This window comes from Bos javanicus, chromosome 19, assembly GCF_032452875.1.
Source record: "Bos javanicus breed banteng chromosome 19, ARS-OSU_banteng_1.0, whole genome shotgun sequence".
NCBI lineage: Eukaryota > Metazoa > Chordata > Mammalia > Artiodactyla > Bovidae > Bos > Bos javanicus.
In genome coordinates this window covers 19020202-19035562 of record NC_083886.1, presented here as the reverse complement: position 1 = coordinate 19035562, position 15361 = coordinate 19020202, and the positions used below count along the sequence as shown (strand labels likewise).

Sequence of the window (15361 nt, the reverse complement as noted above, 5' to 3'; positions counted from 1 at the left end):
CTGAATTCATGGGACAGTCCCCTCCGGATGCGCGTGGCACTGAGGCCTGCCCCCTCTCCGCCCTTGCTCCCTGAGCGCCCTAGCTTCTGTCCCCGGGATCTCGGGCATTAAATGGAAGGAGGCTACTCGGGTCCCAGCCTCCGTGGACTGCTTCTCGGGCGGCCGGGGCGCGGACGCTGCCGAGGGTGCCCCCGCCGCCGGCAGCTGCGGACGCCGCGGCGGGAACAAAGGCAGCACGTGTCTGGGCGGGGCGGCGGGCGGGGTCGCTCCCCGGCCCCGCCCCAGCCCTCCCCGTCCGGAGCTCCCCACCCGCCCAAGCTCAGCTGCGCGGTGCGTTCGCGAGTCTCACGCGGTCGGGCTGCTGCTGGCGCGGCAGCGCCGAGCGGGCGGTGAGCAGTGCGGGGAGGGGGCGGCTCCGCGGGGCGGGACGGGGAGGTGCCGCGAGTCCCCGCCGCCGGAGTCTGGGTCCTGGATGGGGCGCGGCGAGTAGAGAGGAGCCCGGAGCTCGCGGCCGCGTCGCTGCCCGCACCGCGCGCCGCTCGTGCTGAGCACGGCGGCGGCCCCAGCTCCCGGGTGAGACCAGGCCCGGCCGGCGCGTGGGCCGCGCGCGCGCGCGCCCGAGAGGGAGGCCGCTGAGGTGCGCGCCGGGGCGGGCGCGGGCGCGGCGGCGGCGGCGGCGGCGAAGGCGGCCGAGCGGGGGGCGGGGCCGCGGCGCCTGCAGAACCTTGGACAGAAGCTCCCGAGCCGCCGCCGCCGCGCGCGAGCCCCGCCGAGCCCCGGGACCGCGGCGCTGAGCCGCGGCGCGCATTGCGGAAGGTGCGGAGCGCCGGAGCCACCTGCTCGGTAAGCCTGCCCCTCGGGCAGCCCGCTGTCCCCGGGGGACCGGGGCCGCGGCCAGTGTCGAGGCGGGGTCCCCGGCCGCCTCCGCCGGCTCCCGCGCCCCCGCGCTGCCATCCGGACCGCGGCGGGAGCGGGTCTCGGTGCCGCAGTGGAGAGGCCGGGGTTGCGGCGCGGGGACGCGGGCGGGGCCGTGTCAACCAGGGAAGGCCCCGGGCGCGGGGCCGGGGCCGGGGCCGCCAAGGCCGGGGCGGAGGAGCGCGGCGCGAGCCCCGCCTGATGCTGAGAACCATCTTGTTTTGCCCCCACAGATCCGGAGGGGCGGCACGCGACCTCGGGAGCGCCCCCGCCTCCCCCTGGCCGCCGCGGCTCGGTGAGCTTCTTTCCTCTAGCCGGCAGGCTGGGCGCGCAGGGGCGCGGGTCCCCGCCCGGCGCGCAGCGGCACCATGGGCACGGTGCTGTCCCTGTCCCCCAGCTACCGGAAGGCCACGCTGTTTGAGGATGGCGCGGCCACGGTGGGCCACTACACGGCCGTGCAGAACAGCAAGAACGCCAAGGACAAGAACCTGAAGCGGCACTCCATCATCTCCGTGCTGCCGTGGAAGAGGATCGTGGCCGTGTCGGCCAAGAAGAAGAACTCCAAGAAGGTGCAGCCCAACAGCAGCTATCAGAACAACATCACGCACCTCAACAATGAGAACCTGAAGAAGTCGCTGTCGTGCGCCAACCTGTCCACGTTCGCCCAGCCCCCGCCGGCCCAGCCGCCCGCCCCCCCTGCCAGCCAGCTCTCGGGTTCGCAGACCGGGGTCTCCTCGTCCGTCAAGAAGGCCCCGCACCCTGCCGTCAGCTCCGCAGGGACGCCCAAACGGGTCATCGTCCAGGCGTCCACCAGCGAGCTGCTGCGCTGCCTGGGCGAGTTCCTCTGTCGCCGGTGCTACCGCCTGAAGCACCTGTCCCCCACGGACCCTGTGCTCTGGCTGCGCAGCGTGGACCGCTCGCTGCTGCTGCAGGGCTGGCAGGACCAGGGCTTCATCACGCCGGCCAACGTGGTCTTCCTCTACATGCTCTGCCGGGATGTCATCTCCTCCGAGGTGGGTTCCGACCACGAGCTCCAGGCGGTCCTGCTGACCTGCCTGTACCTCTCCTACTCCTACATGGGCAACGAGATCTCCTACCCGCTCAAGCCCTTCCTGGTGGAGAGCTGCAAGGAGGCCTTTTGGGACCGCTGTCTCTCCGTCATCAACCTCATGAGCTCCAAGATGCTGCAGATCAACGCCGACCCCCACTACTTCACGCAGGTGTTCTCCGACCTGAAGAACGAGAGCGGCCAGGAGGACAAGAAGCGGCTCCTCCTCGGGCTGGACCGGTGAGCCCGCCAGCCTGCATCATGGCTCAAGGATTCAATTCATTTTTAAAAATTTATTCTTAAATCAGATTTTGTGTACAGTATGTGTTTAGCAAAGCCACCAAGGGCCTCTCCCTTCCCACCTCCCCTCCTTGGGGTTTTCCTCCACCCTGCCAAGAACTCTGGGCGCTTCTGAACTCCTGAACCTTGTGCAACATTCAGAAGATGTATTCAGAGCCACCGTGGCCCCCAACGTCTCACTCTGGGGAATTGAAAGGACTGACTGGCCTCTGCTGCCTGCGCCCTTGCTGGACCAAGGCAGGGAAGGCGGCCCACAGCCAGGCAGCCCAGGGAGGAACTGGAGTTTCTGGTTGGAGGCCCTTTGCTGGCTCCTGTTCTGGGTCGTCTGTTCTCCCAGAGGCTCCTGAAGCCGGCCACCTGGACTGCGCCGCACGTGGGCTTAGGAGGCCAAACGCCCGTGGCCCTGGGACAGCCTCTTCAATCGAGGGGAAGCCGGCCTGGTGCGAAGATCATGTCCTCTAATTTGGCCATGCACGACCCTGGTTTGCTCTTTTTTCTTTTTTAGGGAGAAGGGCTTTCCTTTCATGGAGACATGGAACCGCCCCCACCCCCCAACAACCTCCCCTCCTTCGTCCCCCACCCCCAGCCCTGTTGGTAGTGTTGGTTAATGAGCTGGTTTGACTAAGTTCTTTCATTTTGGGTCCCGGCTCCCAAGGGGTGGGGTGACGCCAGGGACAACTCCTTTCTTGGGTGAATTTTTCATTTGAATCATGCAGCTTAGTCACCCCGTGGCGAAGGCCAGGGCAGCTGCAGGTGCCCATTGTCAACAGCCTGCCTCCCGGGCAGGTGGGGCTGCCATGCCTGGGACTGAGCCAGTGCCCATGACATTTGCCCTGCGGAGCTGCAGGGATTGGGGCGGGGGTGATATCAGGGACCAGGGTGATGTGGTAATGATGCGCCCCTCCCCTCACCCCCTGTTGATGTAAAGCTGTTTCCAAACAGTTGAGTCTCTTCTGAAGACGAAGCCTTGTCCCGAAAGGCCCAGGGAGACGGCTGGATCTTGGAGACAATTATGAGCCGGGAGCCGAACTCCTGACTGCCTGCTGATTCTCCCGCTGATCATTTGCAGCTGCTGGTTTGGGTCTCCACCTTCAACCTTAGTGGCTGTAAAAAAAAAAAAAAAACCCATGATGTGTCACTTAATTTTCTTTCTGATTCTCCCAGATTGGTGGCTGGGGGCTTGGGAGAGGACCCAGAGAAGGGAGCCAGCCTTCCGTGATCCCTCTGGCTTTGGGGAACAAAGACTGATGTGAAGGCCCACAGAGAATTCTCTCTTCCAGTCTCAAACCCCAAGGGGAGCTGGAAGGGGAGGCTGGGGGTGAGGGAGGCAGGGGGGCCGTTTTACATAGGATTAGCTTCCAGGTGGCTGCCATTTCAGCACAAGCACTACTGAAATTCACATAAAAAAGAGAAAGCTGTGAAACTGAGCTCCCGATTTAACAGGCCCGGCGTCGAGCCTGCGGCCCCGTGGTGCTCGCGAGAACGAGGGCCTGCCCCAAGCTGGGAGCACGGGCCTCAGCTGCGCCCTGAGGCCCACGCCCAGCCGCTCCCAGGACCGCCGGCCAGATTTACCTGCCGCGGGGCTGGAAGGAACCCGCGGCTGCCGGCGGGGACCTCGCGTGCAGAGCCTCTCCTCCGCGGGAGTTGTCACACAGCCTGTCTGTGCAGATTCTGCTGCCGTGTGTGACCCGAGGTAGGCGGCCGGCGGTGGCGGCGGGGTCCCCGGCAGCACACGAGGGTGGGGGAGGGGTGGCGTCCCGGGGCCAAGTGTCAGCAGCCGGGACCGGGGTCTGGAGTCGCTCCTTCGTGGGCCTTGCTGGGCCTGAAACGGCGAGAACGCGCACCCGCGAGATTCCAGTCGTGTGTGTTTCCTTCTCTCTCCATATTTATTTTTTTAATTTATGGAGGCGGTGCAAATTTCAGGAATGGTTGGGGACTAAAGAAAGAAGTCTCTAGTTCCATCCATATGAAGCCTGGCGAGGTCTCCTCCTCTTGCACTGGTCATCAGTATTGTGTAAAGAAACCGATATACTTGAGTGTGCAAGCAATGAACCCATTTGACATGCTGCTATGAAGACTACTTTTAGAACAATTAAAAAAAAAAAGAAAAACTAATCTACAAAAAAAACCCCACCCTTTATTCTTTAATTGTTGCTTTTACAGTGATATTGTGCATGCAAACCAGGAGCATTTTGTGTCTTAAGAAAAATAATCTTAGAACAGATGGCTGTGAAAATTACACCCGTGCACAGAACAAGTCACAGGAATAATAGTTCAGGATTTGGTTTTCCTCTTTTTTCTTGTAAAACCTGAAGGGTTGATATATTCTTTCCATGCAGTTATTAGAACTTAGTTTTGTTCTAGCAGTTGTTAAACTTGCAATGAAAAGGAAATGTGCCATTTTTTTTTCCACTTGGAACTATTCTTAGCTGTATATTTGAAACTGCTAATTACACACGTGTGATGTATGTTGGTTTTTAGTGCAATTTCTTCTGTAGCTATTCTTTGACCAAACTGTGGGTATTGTTAATAATAATTTATATTTGTCTCATTTTTGTATGTATGCGTAGCGTGTTTGTAAGTATGTGTGGTTTATAATCTGACAAGGTCATGAAGCTCAGTTTGGCTGTAATTTAATTCCCCTCCCCTTATTTTTATTTATTTTTGTACTGTGCTGATTAAATAAAATGCACTGACCATCCATTACACAGACTGTTTTTTGTGGGCACATCCTTCAAGAGCAGTCTGGGGGCTCATTTTTATAAAGGATTCTTGTGCTCAGAACATAATTGGATTGTGGTGTGGGGGAGGGGAGGAGGGCAGGGTTAGGGGAGAAGGCTTAACAATTGTGTTCACTGTTAAGGTGATTAAGAAAGAAGCCCAGGTGAAGTCAACTTGGGTTTCTTGGTGTGGCCAGGGCAGGAGTTGGTCTCTCAAGGCCCAGGACCTCCGACCAGGGAGGGTCAGGCCCAGGTATGGCCTGGCGAGGGCTGGGCCCCCAAGTGTGCTGGCCCAGGCTCTGCTTGTAGCGCACTGCCCCAAGGTCCCCCGGGCAGCAGGAGCCGGCTGGGTCCGTGTGGTTCAGCCCCGCCAGCCTAGCTCTGTGCAGGTTTCAAGAGGAAACTCCAGCTCCCAAATAAGCAGCCTCCCCAGCCCCTAATTGTGGCAAGGCTGGGGCCCCCTACCGGTTGTATTGCCATCGGTCTGTGCTCACTCTTGCCACCAGCCTGGGCCTTGGAGACCTGGTGTTTTGGCCTCAGTCCTCCCCGGGCTCTGCGCCTGGTGGGCTGGAGCTGCCCTGGGCTTTGGGGGCACTTGTTCAGGTTGTGCCTTTGAAGCTGGCAGCCTTTCGATCGGGGCGTCTTCTTTGTCTTCTGAGTTGGAAGCCGTCGTTGCGTGCTCCGGCCAGTGACTGGGGGTTGGGAGCATCCTCTGGCTGCAGCACCCTGGGGTGCTGGGGTTGCCCCATCTCCCTGCAGGGCCTTGCTTGCCGGCAGCTCACCCACCCCAACCAGAGGGCTCAGGGAGGGGCTGACCAGCCAGCCAGGGTGCACTCAGGCCTCTACCTGAGCTGCAGCCCTGGGCATCCGGGCCTTGCGTTTATTCTTTGCGCATTTGCATGCTTCGATTTCAGTAAAGGTGAAAGCAAAGCGCTTTCAGTGTGCAGGCCTCAAAATAGTGGTTAACACCACCACCTGGCCCCCTCCTGACTCCTCCTCCTCACAGCTGTTTTCTATTTAATATTTTTCATCAGAAGCCTCAGGCCAACTATCCTCCATTTTTACCTTACTTGTGCTTAATGCTCCTTTCAGCCTCCAGGATAACAACCGACTTTCTACATGCCCAAATTTCACCATTTTAGATAGTTTTCAACTCAATAAGCAGAATACCTTTAAGAGTAAGATTTAATGCTTTATTGCTCTTGATGATAAATCAAAATATGCTTTAGAAATAAAGTTAATTTAATGGAAAATAGGAATATACGCACCAAACCATAAAACCACATTTAACTAAATCACGAGAAAACACTTCATTGCATACAATCACTGTGTCCCCCCTGCTTTGCCTTCGGCGCCATGATCACACCCGAAATTCTTTCCCTCAGTGACCACACACACTGACTTCTTGCAGGACATCATGAAAAAGTGCTTGTGGACGGTGCTCGCGCGCCGGCCCTCAGCCGGGAGGCACTGCGCTCGAGGGCCAGAGGCCACACCCAAAGGCGGGAGGTCGGACTCCGGAACCCCCCTCCTCTCCAGCCTCCGAAAGGCACTCATTTGGCATGTTCTGTTTTGGTGTGTCTAAAACATAACGTTTGCATGTATCTAGTAAAGCAACAAGTTTGGGGCAGTAAGTGGAAAGGAGAGGCGATGTTCCAGTTGAGGAGGACCGATAGCGTCAAGGCAGTTGGCAAAGCTGTGGGTGTTGCTGAATGGGGCCCTGTGCGGGTAGCTGACCAGGCTTGGAGGATGAGAGTGGGTTTCAGAGACCAGGATGGCAGCAGGGCTCTTGTGCTGTGGATGGTATGGGGTGTGCATGTGCTCAGAGCCCTGGGGGTGGTGGCAGGCTCTGGGTGTGCTGGGCGGGGCTGGGGTGCTGGGGTGGGGGGAGGGGAGCCCCAGGGGTGAAACAGTTAAGAAAAGCCAGGATGTGTTTCTTGGACACCCTGCCTGGCTCCGCCTGGGGCGTGGGCCCACTCTCAGCGCCCCCTTAACCACATGGGGTGCCTGAGTCTTGACTCTTGAAGGTTCCAGGCTGGGAGCCCCGGGGCTGCCCAGGGGAGTGCGGCATGGTCCCGGGGCATCTGGAGCACACGTGCGCTCTGCAGGGCAGGGACTGGCAGGGCGCCGCTCTCCTGGCTTGGGTGGGCATCCTGGCCTGGCCTGCAGTGCCAGGACCCCTGCTCTCTTTCCTATCGCTCCCCTTCCCCAGGTTCCTCTGGGCCCCGACCCTCCTGCCCCCGGCCTGGTTCTCCACGTGAGTGTGAGGCAGAGGCATTGGAGGGGGAAAACTTCAGACCCCCTAGTGCTCCCCTTTCTTTCCATTTTATTAGTGTTCCTGACACCAGTGTGGCACAGCGGATGTGGTATCTGGTTAGTAACCCTGCTCCTAACTGCAGAAATAAGTGTAAGACAACCACGGCCTGGGCTGCATGGTTCAGTAAGACGGTTCCTGGAGCATTCCCCGAGCCATGCTCTCTGGGCAGAGGGTCAAGGGGCTGGGGGCTGGCTCTGAGTGGGACAGACTGCCCACTGGGCGAGGTGGTTCCTTTGGCCAGGGGCTCCTGGGCTGAGGGGCTGGCTCTCCAGGTGAACCTGCTCACCTGGTGGTCTTGGTGGGCTGCTGGGGAGAGGGGGTCCATGGGGAGTTCCGAGAATCTCCCTGAACCAGGGCGTGGGGTTGCTATCCTTAGGGAGGAGGGGGCACCTGAGCCCAGAGAGGGCAGGGCTACCTCTCCACAGCCGCCCGCAACTCCAGAGGCTTGGTCTGGTTGGAAACAACATCCAGGCTCCCCCAGCCCTCCCCTGGCAGGGCCAGTAGCCAGTCACAGGGCCAGGCAAGCCTATCTGACCTGGCATGGGGGTGGCCCTCACTGACCAGAGGGGAGCTGTTCTGGAGAAGCTGCTGCAGGCTGGGCAGGACACAGGGTCTTTGATTTGTTGAGGGGGCCGTGGACAGTCGGGACAGAGGAAGACAGAGATCAAAGGCAGAAGCCGGACTGGACCTCAGGGAGGAGCCACAGGGGAGGCAGGGGGCCCCGTCCCAGCCTGGACCCTGGTGAGCGGGCATCTAGCGGCGGCTGGGCGGGCAGCCCCCGTCTCCCTGCGCTTCAATTGCCAGGCACGCTGAGGATGAAGCCTGAGCGATTCTTGGTGAAGTCAGGCTGCGGCTGGTTGAGCCGTGTCTCCACAGAGACCGTGCACTTCTTCCCGTGCAGGCTGCACTGGACGGGGTTGGTGACGTTGACTTGAAGGTGGCGCTTCTCACTGGAAGAACCAAGAAGACAGGCAGTTAGCAGGTGGCCGGGGGTTGGGGGGAGTCTCCCGGGCCACCCAGGTGCCCCCCAGGCTGGGCACAGAGAGGGTGAGGATGGGAGAGATGGCGCTTGGTTATAGGCCCAAACCAAAGTCATAGGCGAGCCAGGGCCCAGCTCCCGAGAACCCACATGTGGGGCAGGACAGAGCATGGAACTGCAGCGGAGCCGCGGTCACCACCCTCGGGCCTGAGGCCAAGGACCAAGGCCTGGGCTTTAGATGTCAGCTGGGGGATGTGGCGGCAAGGGGCTCTGATGTGATCATCCGCTTTCTCTGATGCCAAGAGAGAGCCCCAGGGGTGCTGCGTCCAGGGGCAAATGGAGGCTCTTCCCTACCCATGGTCTCCGACAAGAGAAATGCCTTCCGTGAGTCCTGGCTCGGCCCTGGCTGTCGTGGGTCTGGCTGTGAGAACCAGTCTGATGCCAGTGGCCCTGGGGTCGGGGGTGCTGCCCCCACATGGGGCGGCTTTGTGGTTGGCAATGTGGCAGGGAGGGTGAGCGGCGCTTCTAACCGTACTGCTGGCAGCTTGTGCGTGTTCCCCAGCCTGGGGGCCATGTGCCCTCCTGGCCCAGCCAGGGTGCCGGGCGGGGAGGCTGTGCACTGCTAGGTAGAGGCAGTGCCCGGCCTCTGGCGCCTTGAGATGTACCAAGTGCACTTCAGGTGCCGTCCACGTAAGAGCTGGGAGACCTGTGGCCGGCACGGGCTCACCCTGCGCCTTGTGCCTTGCTGGCTTTCTCAGCACCGGGAGGTCTGGACGGGCTGGCCTGGCTCCCTGTGCTGGGCCTGCTTCAATTCCCCTGGGGCGCTCTTGGGTGTGGTCAGGTTGGGCTTCCTGGGTGGTGGCTGCTCCTGGCATTGGATGGGGGATGCCAAGGGTCCACCTGGATGGGAGGCCAGGCCGAGGCTGGCCCAGGGGAGAGGGAAGCGCTTTCCAGGCACTGCCTGGCCTGGGTGACACCATCTCTCAGACCCTTTACTCCATAGGAAGAGCACCCGTGGGCAGTGGCACGCTTAGCCTCTGAGTGCCCGGAACACCAGGCTGGCCTTTGCCGCAGCACGGAGGGGCAGCTGTGGCCGTGTTCTTAGGGGCTTTCCACATGGCTGTTTCCTACCAGCTTTCTTGTTCAACGTGTTGTTGGAGCAGAAAATGGGCACAGGAAGAGACCCACTGTTATTTCTCATGGGCATTAGGTATCTGCTGCTTAATGTCTCGTCCGCTGCAGCTAAAACCTTGGCTTAGATGGCTATTTTTAACCAGGCTTGGGCATAAAAATAGCAGAGCCCATTGTGGGCAGTGCCTTGGGCACCTCTTCACTCCTGCAGGAGCCAGGATGCCGTGCCTGTCGTCTTGGTGAGGGGTCCTTGGACCCTCCGGACCAAGCGGAGCCCTGGCACTGAAGCCCTGCTTGCAGCTGGAGATGCCCCGAGTTCCTGCCTCTCTTTGCAGGGCTGCTGTGGGGTTTGGGCAGAAGAGAGGGGCTTGAGTAGTTACACGTGTTGAGGGCAGGAAGAAGCACCGGCTTTCTGGTCTGAAGAGCTGGGCGGCTAAGCGACCCCTGGCTGATGCCATCCACACTGCCATCAACTGACAACAGAGTAAGGTAATGTGGATTGAGGCTGACTTGTAGAGGAAGAAAACAGAATTACCACACGACCCAGCAATTCCACTTCTGGATATATACCCAAAAGAAAACAGGTGTTCAAACAAAAACTTGTACAGGAATGTTTATAGCAGCATTATTTACAGTAACGCAGAATAAACTTTGGATATAATTCATCCATTTATGATAAAAAACACAACCTCTTCAGATAGTGGGCACAGAGAGAACACACTTCAGTATAATAAAGGCCATAAATGTGGCAAACCCACAACTAACATCATACTCAGTGGTGAAAAGCTGAAAGCGTATTCTCTAAGATCAAGCGCCCACTCTGGACACTTATTCAACGTGGTTTTGAAAGTCCTAGCCACAGCAATTGGAGAAGAATGACCATACCGCCCAAGGCAATCTACACTCGCAGTACAATCCCAAATTACCAATGGCATTTTTCACAGAACTAGAACAAGAATTTTTAAAATTTGGGTTTCCCTGTGGCTCAGCAGTAAAGAATCCACGTGCAGTGCAGGAGATGTGGGTTCAGTCCCTGGGTCGGGAAGATCCCTTGGAGGAGGGAATGGCAGCTTACTCTAGTATTCTTGCCTGGAAAGTCCCATGGACAGAGGAACCTGGTGGGCTACAGTCCATGGGGTTGCACAGTTTGGGGTTGCATGACTGAGCAACTGAGCACTCAAAAAAATTTTTTTGGAAAATACATATGGAAACACAACCCCCCCTGAAAAACCAAAACAATCCTGAGAGAGAAGAATGGAGCTGGAGGAATCGCCCTCCTTGACCTCAGACTATACTACAAAGCTACAGTAATCAAAACGACGTGGCATGGCATAAAAACACACTTATAGATCAGTGGAGCAGGAGAGAGCCCAGAAACAAACCCACACACTTACAGTCAATTAATCTACGACAAAGGAGGTAAGAATACAATGGAGAAGAGACAGTCTCTTCAACAAGTGGTGCTGGAAAAACTGGACAGTAAAAGAATGAAATCAGAACACAACACTATCTACAAAAATAAGCTCAAAATGAGTTAAAGAAGTAAACATAACACCACATACTATAAAACGCCTAACATATGCCTAGGAGTGGGATTTTAGGGTCATAGGGTAACTCTTTGATTCTTAAACTACTGTCCTCTATAGCAGCTATACCAATTTACTGGAGAAGGCGATGGCACCCCACTCCAGTACTCTTGCCTGGAAACCCATGGACTAGAGGAGCCTATTGGGCTGCAGTCCGTGGGGTCGCTAAGAGTCAGACACAACGGAGCGACTTCACTTTCACTTTTCACTTTCCTGCATTGGAGAAGGAAATGGCAACCCACTCCATTGTTCTTGCCTGGAGAATCCCAGGGACGGGGGAGCCTGGTGGGCTGCTGTCTATGGGGTTGCACAGAGTCGGACATGACTGAAGCAACTTAGTAGCAGCATACCAATTTACAGTCCCACCAAGAGTGTAGGAGGGTTTCTTTTTCTCCACACCCTCTCCAGCATTTAATATTTGTAGATTTTTTGAAGATGGCTATTCTGACTGGTGTGAAGTGATACCTCATTATAGTTTTGATTTGCATTTCTCTAAAAATTAGCAACATTGAACATCTTTTCATGTGCCTTTTGGCCATCTGTATGTCTTCTTTGAAGAAATGTCTATTTAGGTCTTCTGCCCACTTTTTGGTTGGGTTGTTTATTGTTTTGATATTAAGCTCTATGAGCTGTTTGTATATCTTTGAAATTAATCCTTTTTCGGTAGCATTGATTGCAGATATTTTCTCCCTTTCTGTAGGCTGTCTTTCCTTTTTGTCTATGGTTTCCTTTGGTGTGCAAAAGCTTTTAGGTTTAATTAGGTCCCATTTGTTTATTTTTGTTTTTATTTCCATTAGGAGACAGATCCTAAAAGATACTGCTACAATTTAGGTCCAAGAGTGCTCTGCCTATGTTTTCCTCTAGGAGTTTTATAGCATCATCCCACTACTGGACATATATCTGGAAAACACCATAATTGAAAAACATACATGAAAAAAAAAATAAATAAAAAACATACATGTACCTCGGTTCACTGCAGCACTGTTCGCACGGAAGCGAACTGAATTTCCATTGACAGACGAATGGATAAATAAGATGTGGTACACATATGCCGTGGAATGTGACTCAGCCGTGAAAAAGAATGAAATGACGCCACTCGCAGCAATGTGGATGGATGCAGAGATTATCATATCATGAAGTAAGTCAGAGAAAGGCAAAGATATGGTATCACTTATGTATGTAATCCAAAACTTGGCACAAAGTTTAAAATCTTATTTACAAAACAGAAATTGACATGCAGACATAGAAAACAAACTTACGGTTCCCAAAGGGGACAGAGAGGAGGGAGAGAGAGAAATTAGAAGATTAATATATACGCACTACTATACATAAATAAGCAACAGGGACCTCCTATATAGCACAGGGAACTATATTCAGTATCTTCTAATAAACTACAATGGAAAAGAATCTGAAAAATAATATATGTACATATAACTGAATCACTTTGCCGTACACTCGAAACTAACACAACATTGTAAATTAGCTGTACTTCAATAATTAAAAGGTAGAAATAACCCAAGCATCTATCAACTGATGAAGGAACAAACAAATGTGGTCCAATAAAATATTATTTAGCCATAGAAAGAATGAAGTAATGATGCCTGCTACAACATGGATGATACCTTGTTAAGCTAGACAGAAAAAGCTGCGTTATATAATTCCACTCATATGAAATGTCAGAATAAGCAAATTCATAGAGACAGAAAACAGAGGAGTTGGGGTGTTCCTTTGATGAAAATATTCTGGAACTCATCAGTGGTGATGGGTGTGCAACACTGAATGTACTAATTGTGACTAATGGTAAATTTTAAGTTACGGGTATTTTACCACAAATTTTTTTTTTTTCAAGTGGGTTGATCTAAAGGAAATGTAAGAACTTGCCCTCAAACTGTGTTTTTTTTCCTCAGCATTTTAATAGGGTTTTAAGGCCAGCGAGGGGTTTCTTGTGCTTATCTTGAAGACAGACCAGTGCGGGCGGGTCCAAAAGGCAGATAAGGGAGTGGATTCTCTGCAGGTGTCAAGTGACATCTTCTGCTGGAGCTTCACCACACGGGAAATCTTCAGGGAACCAGCGCACGGTCCTTAGTTTTTAAAGAAAAGAGAGCAGATTTTATAGCTGCTGATGACAGCTGTGATGGAGGCTGCTGGCTGTGAGGGGGAGGGGCTTTCCTCCCCGTTTTCTGTTACCGGATTTAATGGCTCAGCAAACTGTGGAATTCGGGTACTTTCATCTCGTTTCATCTGTTCCAAGCCATCATTGCAGACAAATGGCCTTGATCAAGTTACTTTGCTTCCGTTTCCTCCAGTCCTGTGTTCACCAGAGAAATCCATGGGTCAACACAAGACCGGATCCGCGGGCATCCCTTGCAGCCCTGCGCTGAAAAGTCTTGCCTTCAGTGTGGTAGCACCAGTGTCTGCAGGGGCCGAACCAGCCCAGAACTTGTCCCTGCTGTCCAGACCCCTGCCCCGCAGCAGCCCGGGACTTGAGCCACCTTCTCTCTCTCTTTTTTAAATTTACTTATTGTGTCTGTGCTAGGTCTTCGTTGCTGCGAGAGGGCTTTCTCTAGCTGAGGTGAGCGGGGGGCTACTCTTGAGCTGGGGTATGTGGGCTTCTCACCGTGGTGGCCGCTCTTCTTGCAGAGCACGGGCCCTAGGCGTACGGGCTTCAGTGGTTGTGGTGCAAAGTCTTAGTTGTCCCTCAGCATGTGAAATCTTCCTGGACCAGGGATCAAACCCACGTCCCCTGCATTGGCAGGTGGATTCTTGCCCACTGGACCAGCAAGGAAGCCCCGCCCTCTGTTCTTGAGGGGGTTCCCTGCTGGAGCTCTAACTCCTGCACTTGAAGGGAACTGGGATGCGAGTGAGGGGAAGTGCAGTGGGCTGATGCATGGATCCTCTGGGGGAGTGGCCAGCAGTTCCAGAGACTTCAGGGCTAACGCAATGATCTCTGTGTTTGGTCACAGGATGTGGTGGGAGGAAGCTTGCTTTGCACCAAGCACAGGCAGGTCGTAAAGAGATGCTTTTCGCAGCGGTGAGACATGTAGTGTGTCACAATAAACTTTAAATTCACCAAGACGGGCCGCCCTCCACCTGAATGCCTCTGGGGCACAGTGCAGGGTCTCCAGCTCCCAGGGAGGACAATGGTCTGCTCGTTTCTGCAGCTGGTCCCTACATGTTTCGCTTCTTGCAAGAAGGAAGTCCTTTGACACGAGTCCTTCTGCTTATGTTAAACCGCAGAGGGCAGCTTTCAAAATCCTGCTGTATGAAATGCTACTTCTGTTTTTGTCAGGGTCAAACGGACACTTTGACCACGGTCCCTCCTCAAGCAAGTCTGAGAATCCAAGCGCCCGTGCAGTCTTGAGTGGGGGTGTCACATCTCCTGGCCTGCTGGGTCTCTCTGGGTTTGTGGCTGGTGAGGGATGGGGGGGCGGGTGACACCATTTTAAAAAGTTTTTTCTTTTTTTTATTAACTTATTTGGCTACACTGGGTCTCAGCTGCAGCACATGGACTCTGTAGTTACTCCGAGGCTTGCAGGATCTTATTTTCCTGACCATGCAGGGATGGAACCTGCATCCCCCGAACTGCAAGGCCGATTCTTAACCATTGGACCACCAGGAAAGTCCTGTGACACCACTGGGACTGAGTCATTAATGGTTCTGGGCAGGCAGCATGTCCTGAGGACCCCACGCAGCCTGCATTTGCCTCCTCCACCACACCTCCGAATGATAGGCTCCGGGTCTGGTGGGCAGAACCCCTGTGGCCCTGACGCCTCCCCTCCAGGCAGGGACACCTTCCCCCAGGCTCTCCTCTCTCAGCCCCATCACCCGTCTCTCCCCCACCCACTCTCCTCCTCTTGATGGAGATTTACCAAGCACCCATGCTGGGCTGGGCTCCATCCAGAGAAAGTGAACATAAAGAGGGTAGGATGCAGGTTCCGACTTCAAGGCACCCATTCTTTTTCTTTTTTAAAAAAATTTTTCTCTTGTATGTATGTGGTCGCTCAGTCATGTCCGACTCTTTGTGACCCTTTGGACTGTAGCCTGCCTGTACAGCCAATTAACACTGTTGTGATAGTTTTAGGTTGACAGCAAAGGAACTCGGTCATACATATGCATGTTTCCATTGTCCCCCAAACTCCCCTCCCAATCAAGCGGCCACGTAACACTGAGCAGAACTCCCTGGGCTATATGGTAGGTCCTTGTTAAGGCACCCGTTCTTGACAGGAAGATGGGCAAGCGCGAATGACCCGAGATACGCACAGGAGCCACCGGAGCGTGGGTGGCTGGCCTGGGATGCCAGAGGGGATGACGTCAGACAGACGCCTCGAGAAGCAGCAGGGATCGTGCAGGAGCCTGTTTCTGTCT

At 55.1% G+C, this 15361-nt stretch overlaps 2 protein-coding genes across 4 annotated transcripts in view; one reads left to right on the top strand and one right to left on the bottom strand.

The window, feature by feature from the left end:
* The first annotated feature begins 298 nt into the window (after positions 1 to 298).
* CDK5R1 (cyclin dependent kinase 5 regulatory subunit 1) lies at positions 299 to 4969 on the top strand. 3 transcript variants are annotated; one of them, XR_009731242.1, is made up of 3 exons: positions 756 to 843; positions 1149 to 2745; positions 3206 to 4969. XR_009731242.1 is itself a non-coding variant. In XM_061390411.1 (2 exons), the coding sequence occupies exon 2, from the start codon at positions 1284 to 1286 to the stop codon at positions 2205 to 2207; it is 924 nt and encodes a 307-aa protein (XP_061246395.1). In that variant the 5' UTR covers positions 299 to 389; positions 1149 to 1283; the 3' UTR covers positions 2208 to 4969. The 3 variants fall into 3 exon arrangements, 2 of the variants coding, with proteins under 2 accessions (XP_061246395.1, XP_061246394.1); XM_061390411.1 differs by lacking the exon at positions 756 to 843 and adding an exon at positions 299 to 389 and having other exon boundaries at positions 1149 to 4969; XM_061390410.1 differs by having other exon boundaries at positions 752 to 843; positions 1149 to 4969.
* A 1193-nt stretch (positions 4970 to 6162) lies between these two features.
* Positions 6163 to 15361, bottom strand: part of MYO1D (myosin ID) — a 361250-nt gene continuing 352051 nt past the window's right edge. Inside the window, exon 22 of the mRNA XM_061390407.1 lies at positions 6163 to 8250. Within this exon, the coding sequence (XP_061246391.1) occupies positions 8094 to 8250 (157 nt within the window). The 3' untranslated portion in view covers positions 6163 to 8093. The remainder of the gene's footprint in view (positions 8251 to 15361) is intronic.

Bases quoted from the DNA above. Each gene is read 5' to 3' on its own strand.
- CDK5R1 (XM_061390411.1), top strand. From the start codon at position 1,284: ATGGGCACGGTGCTGTCCCTGTCCCCCAGCTACCGGAAGGCCACGCTG.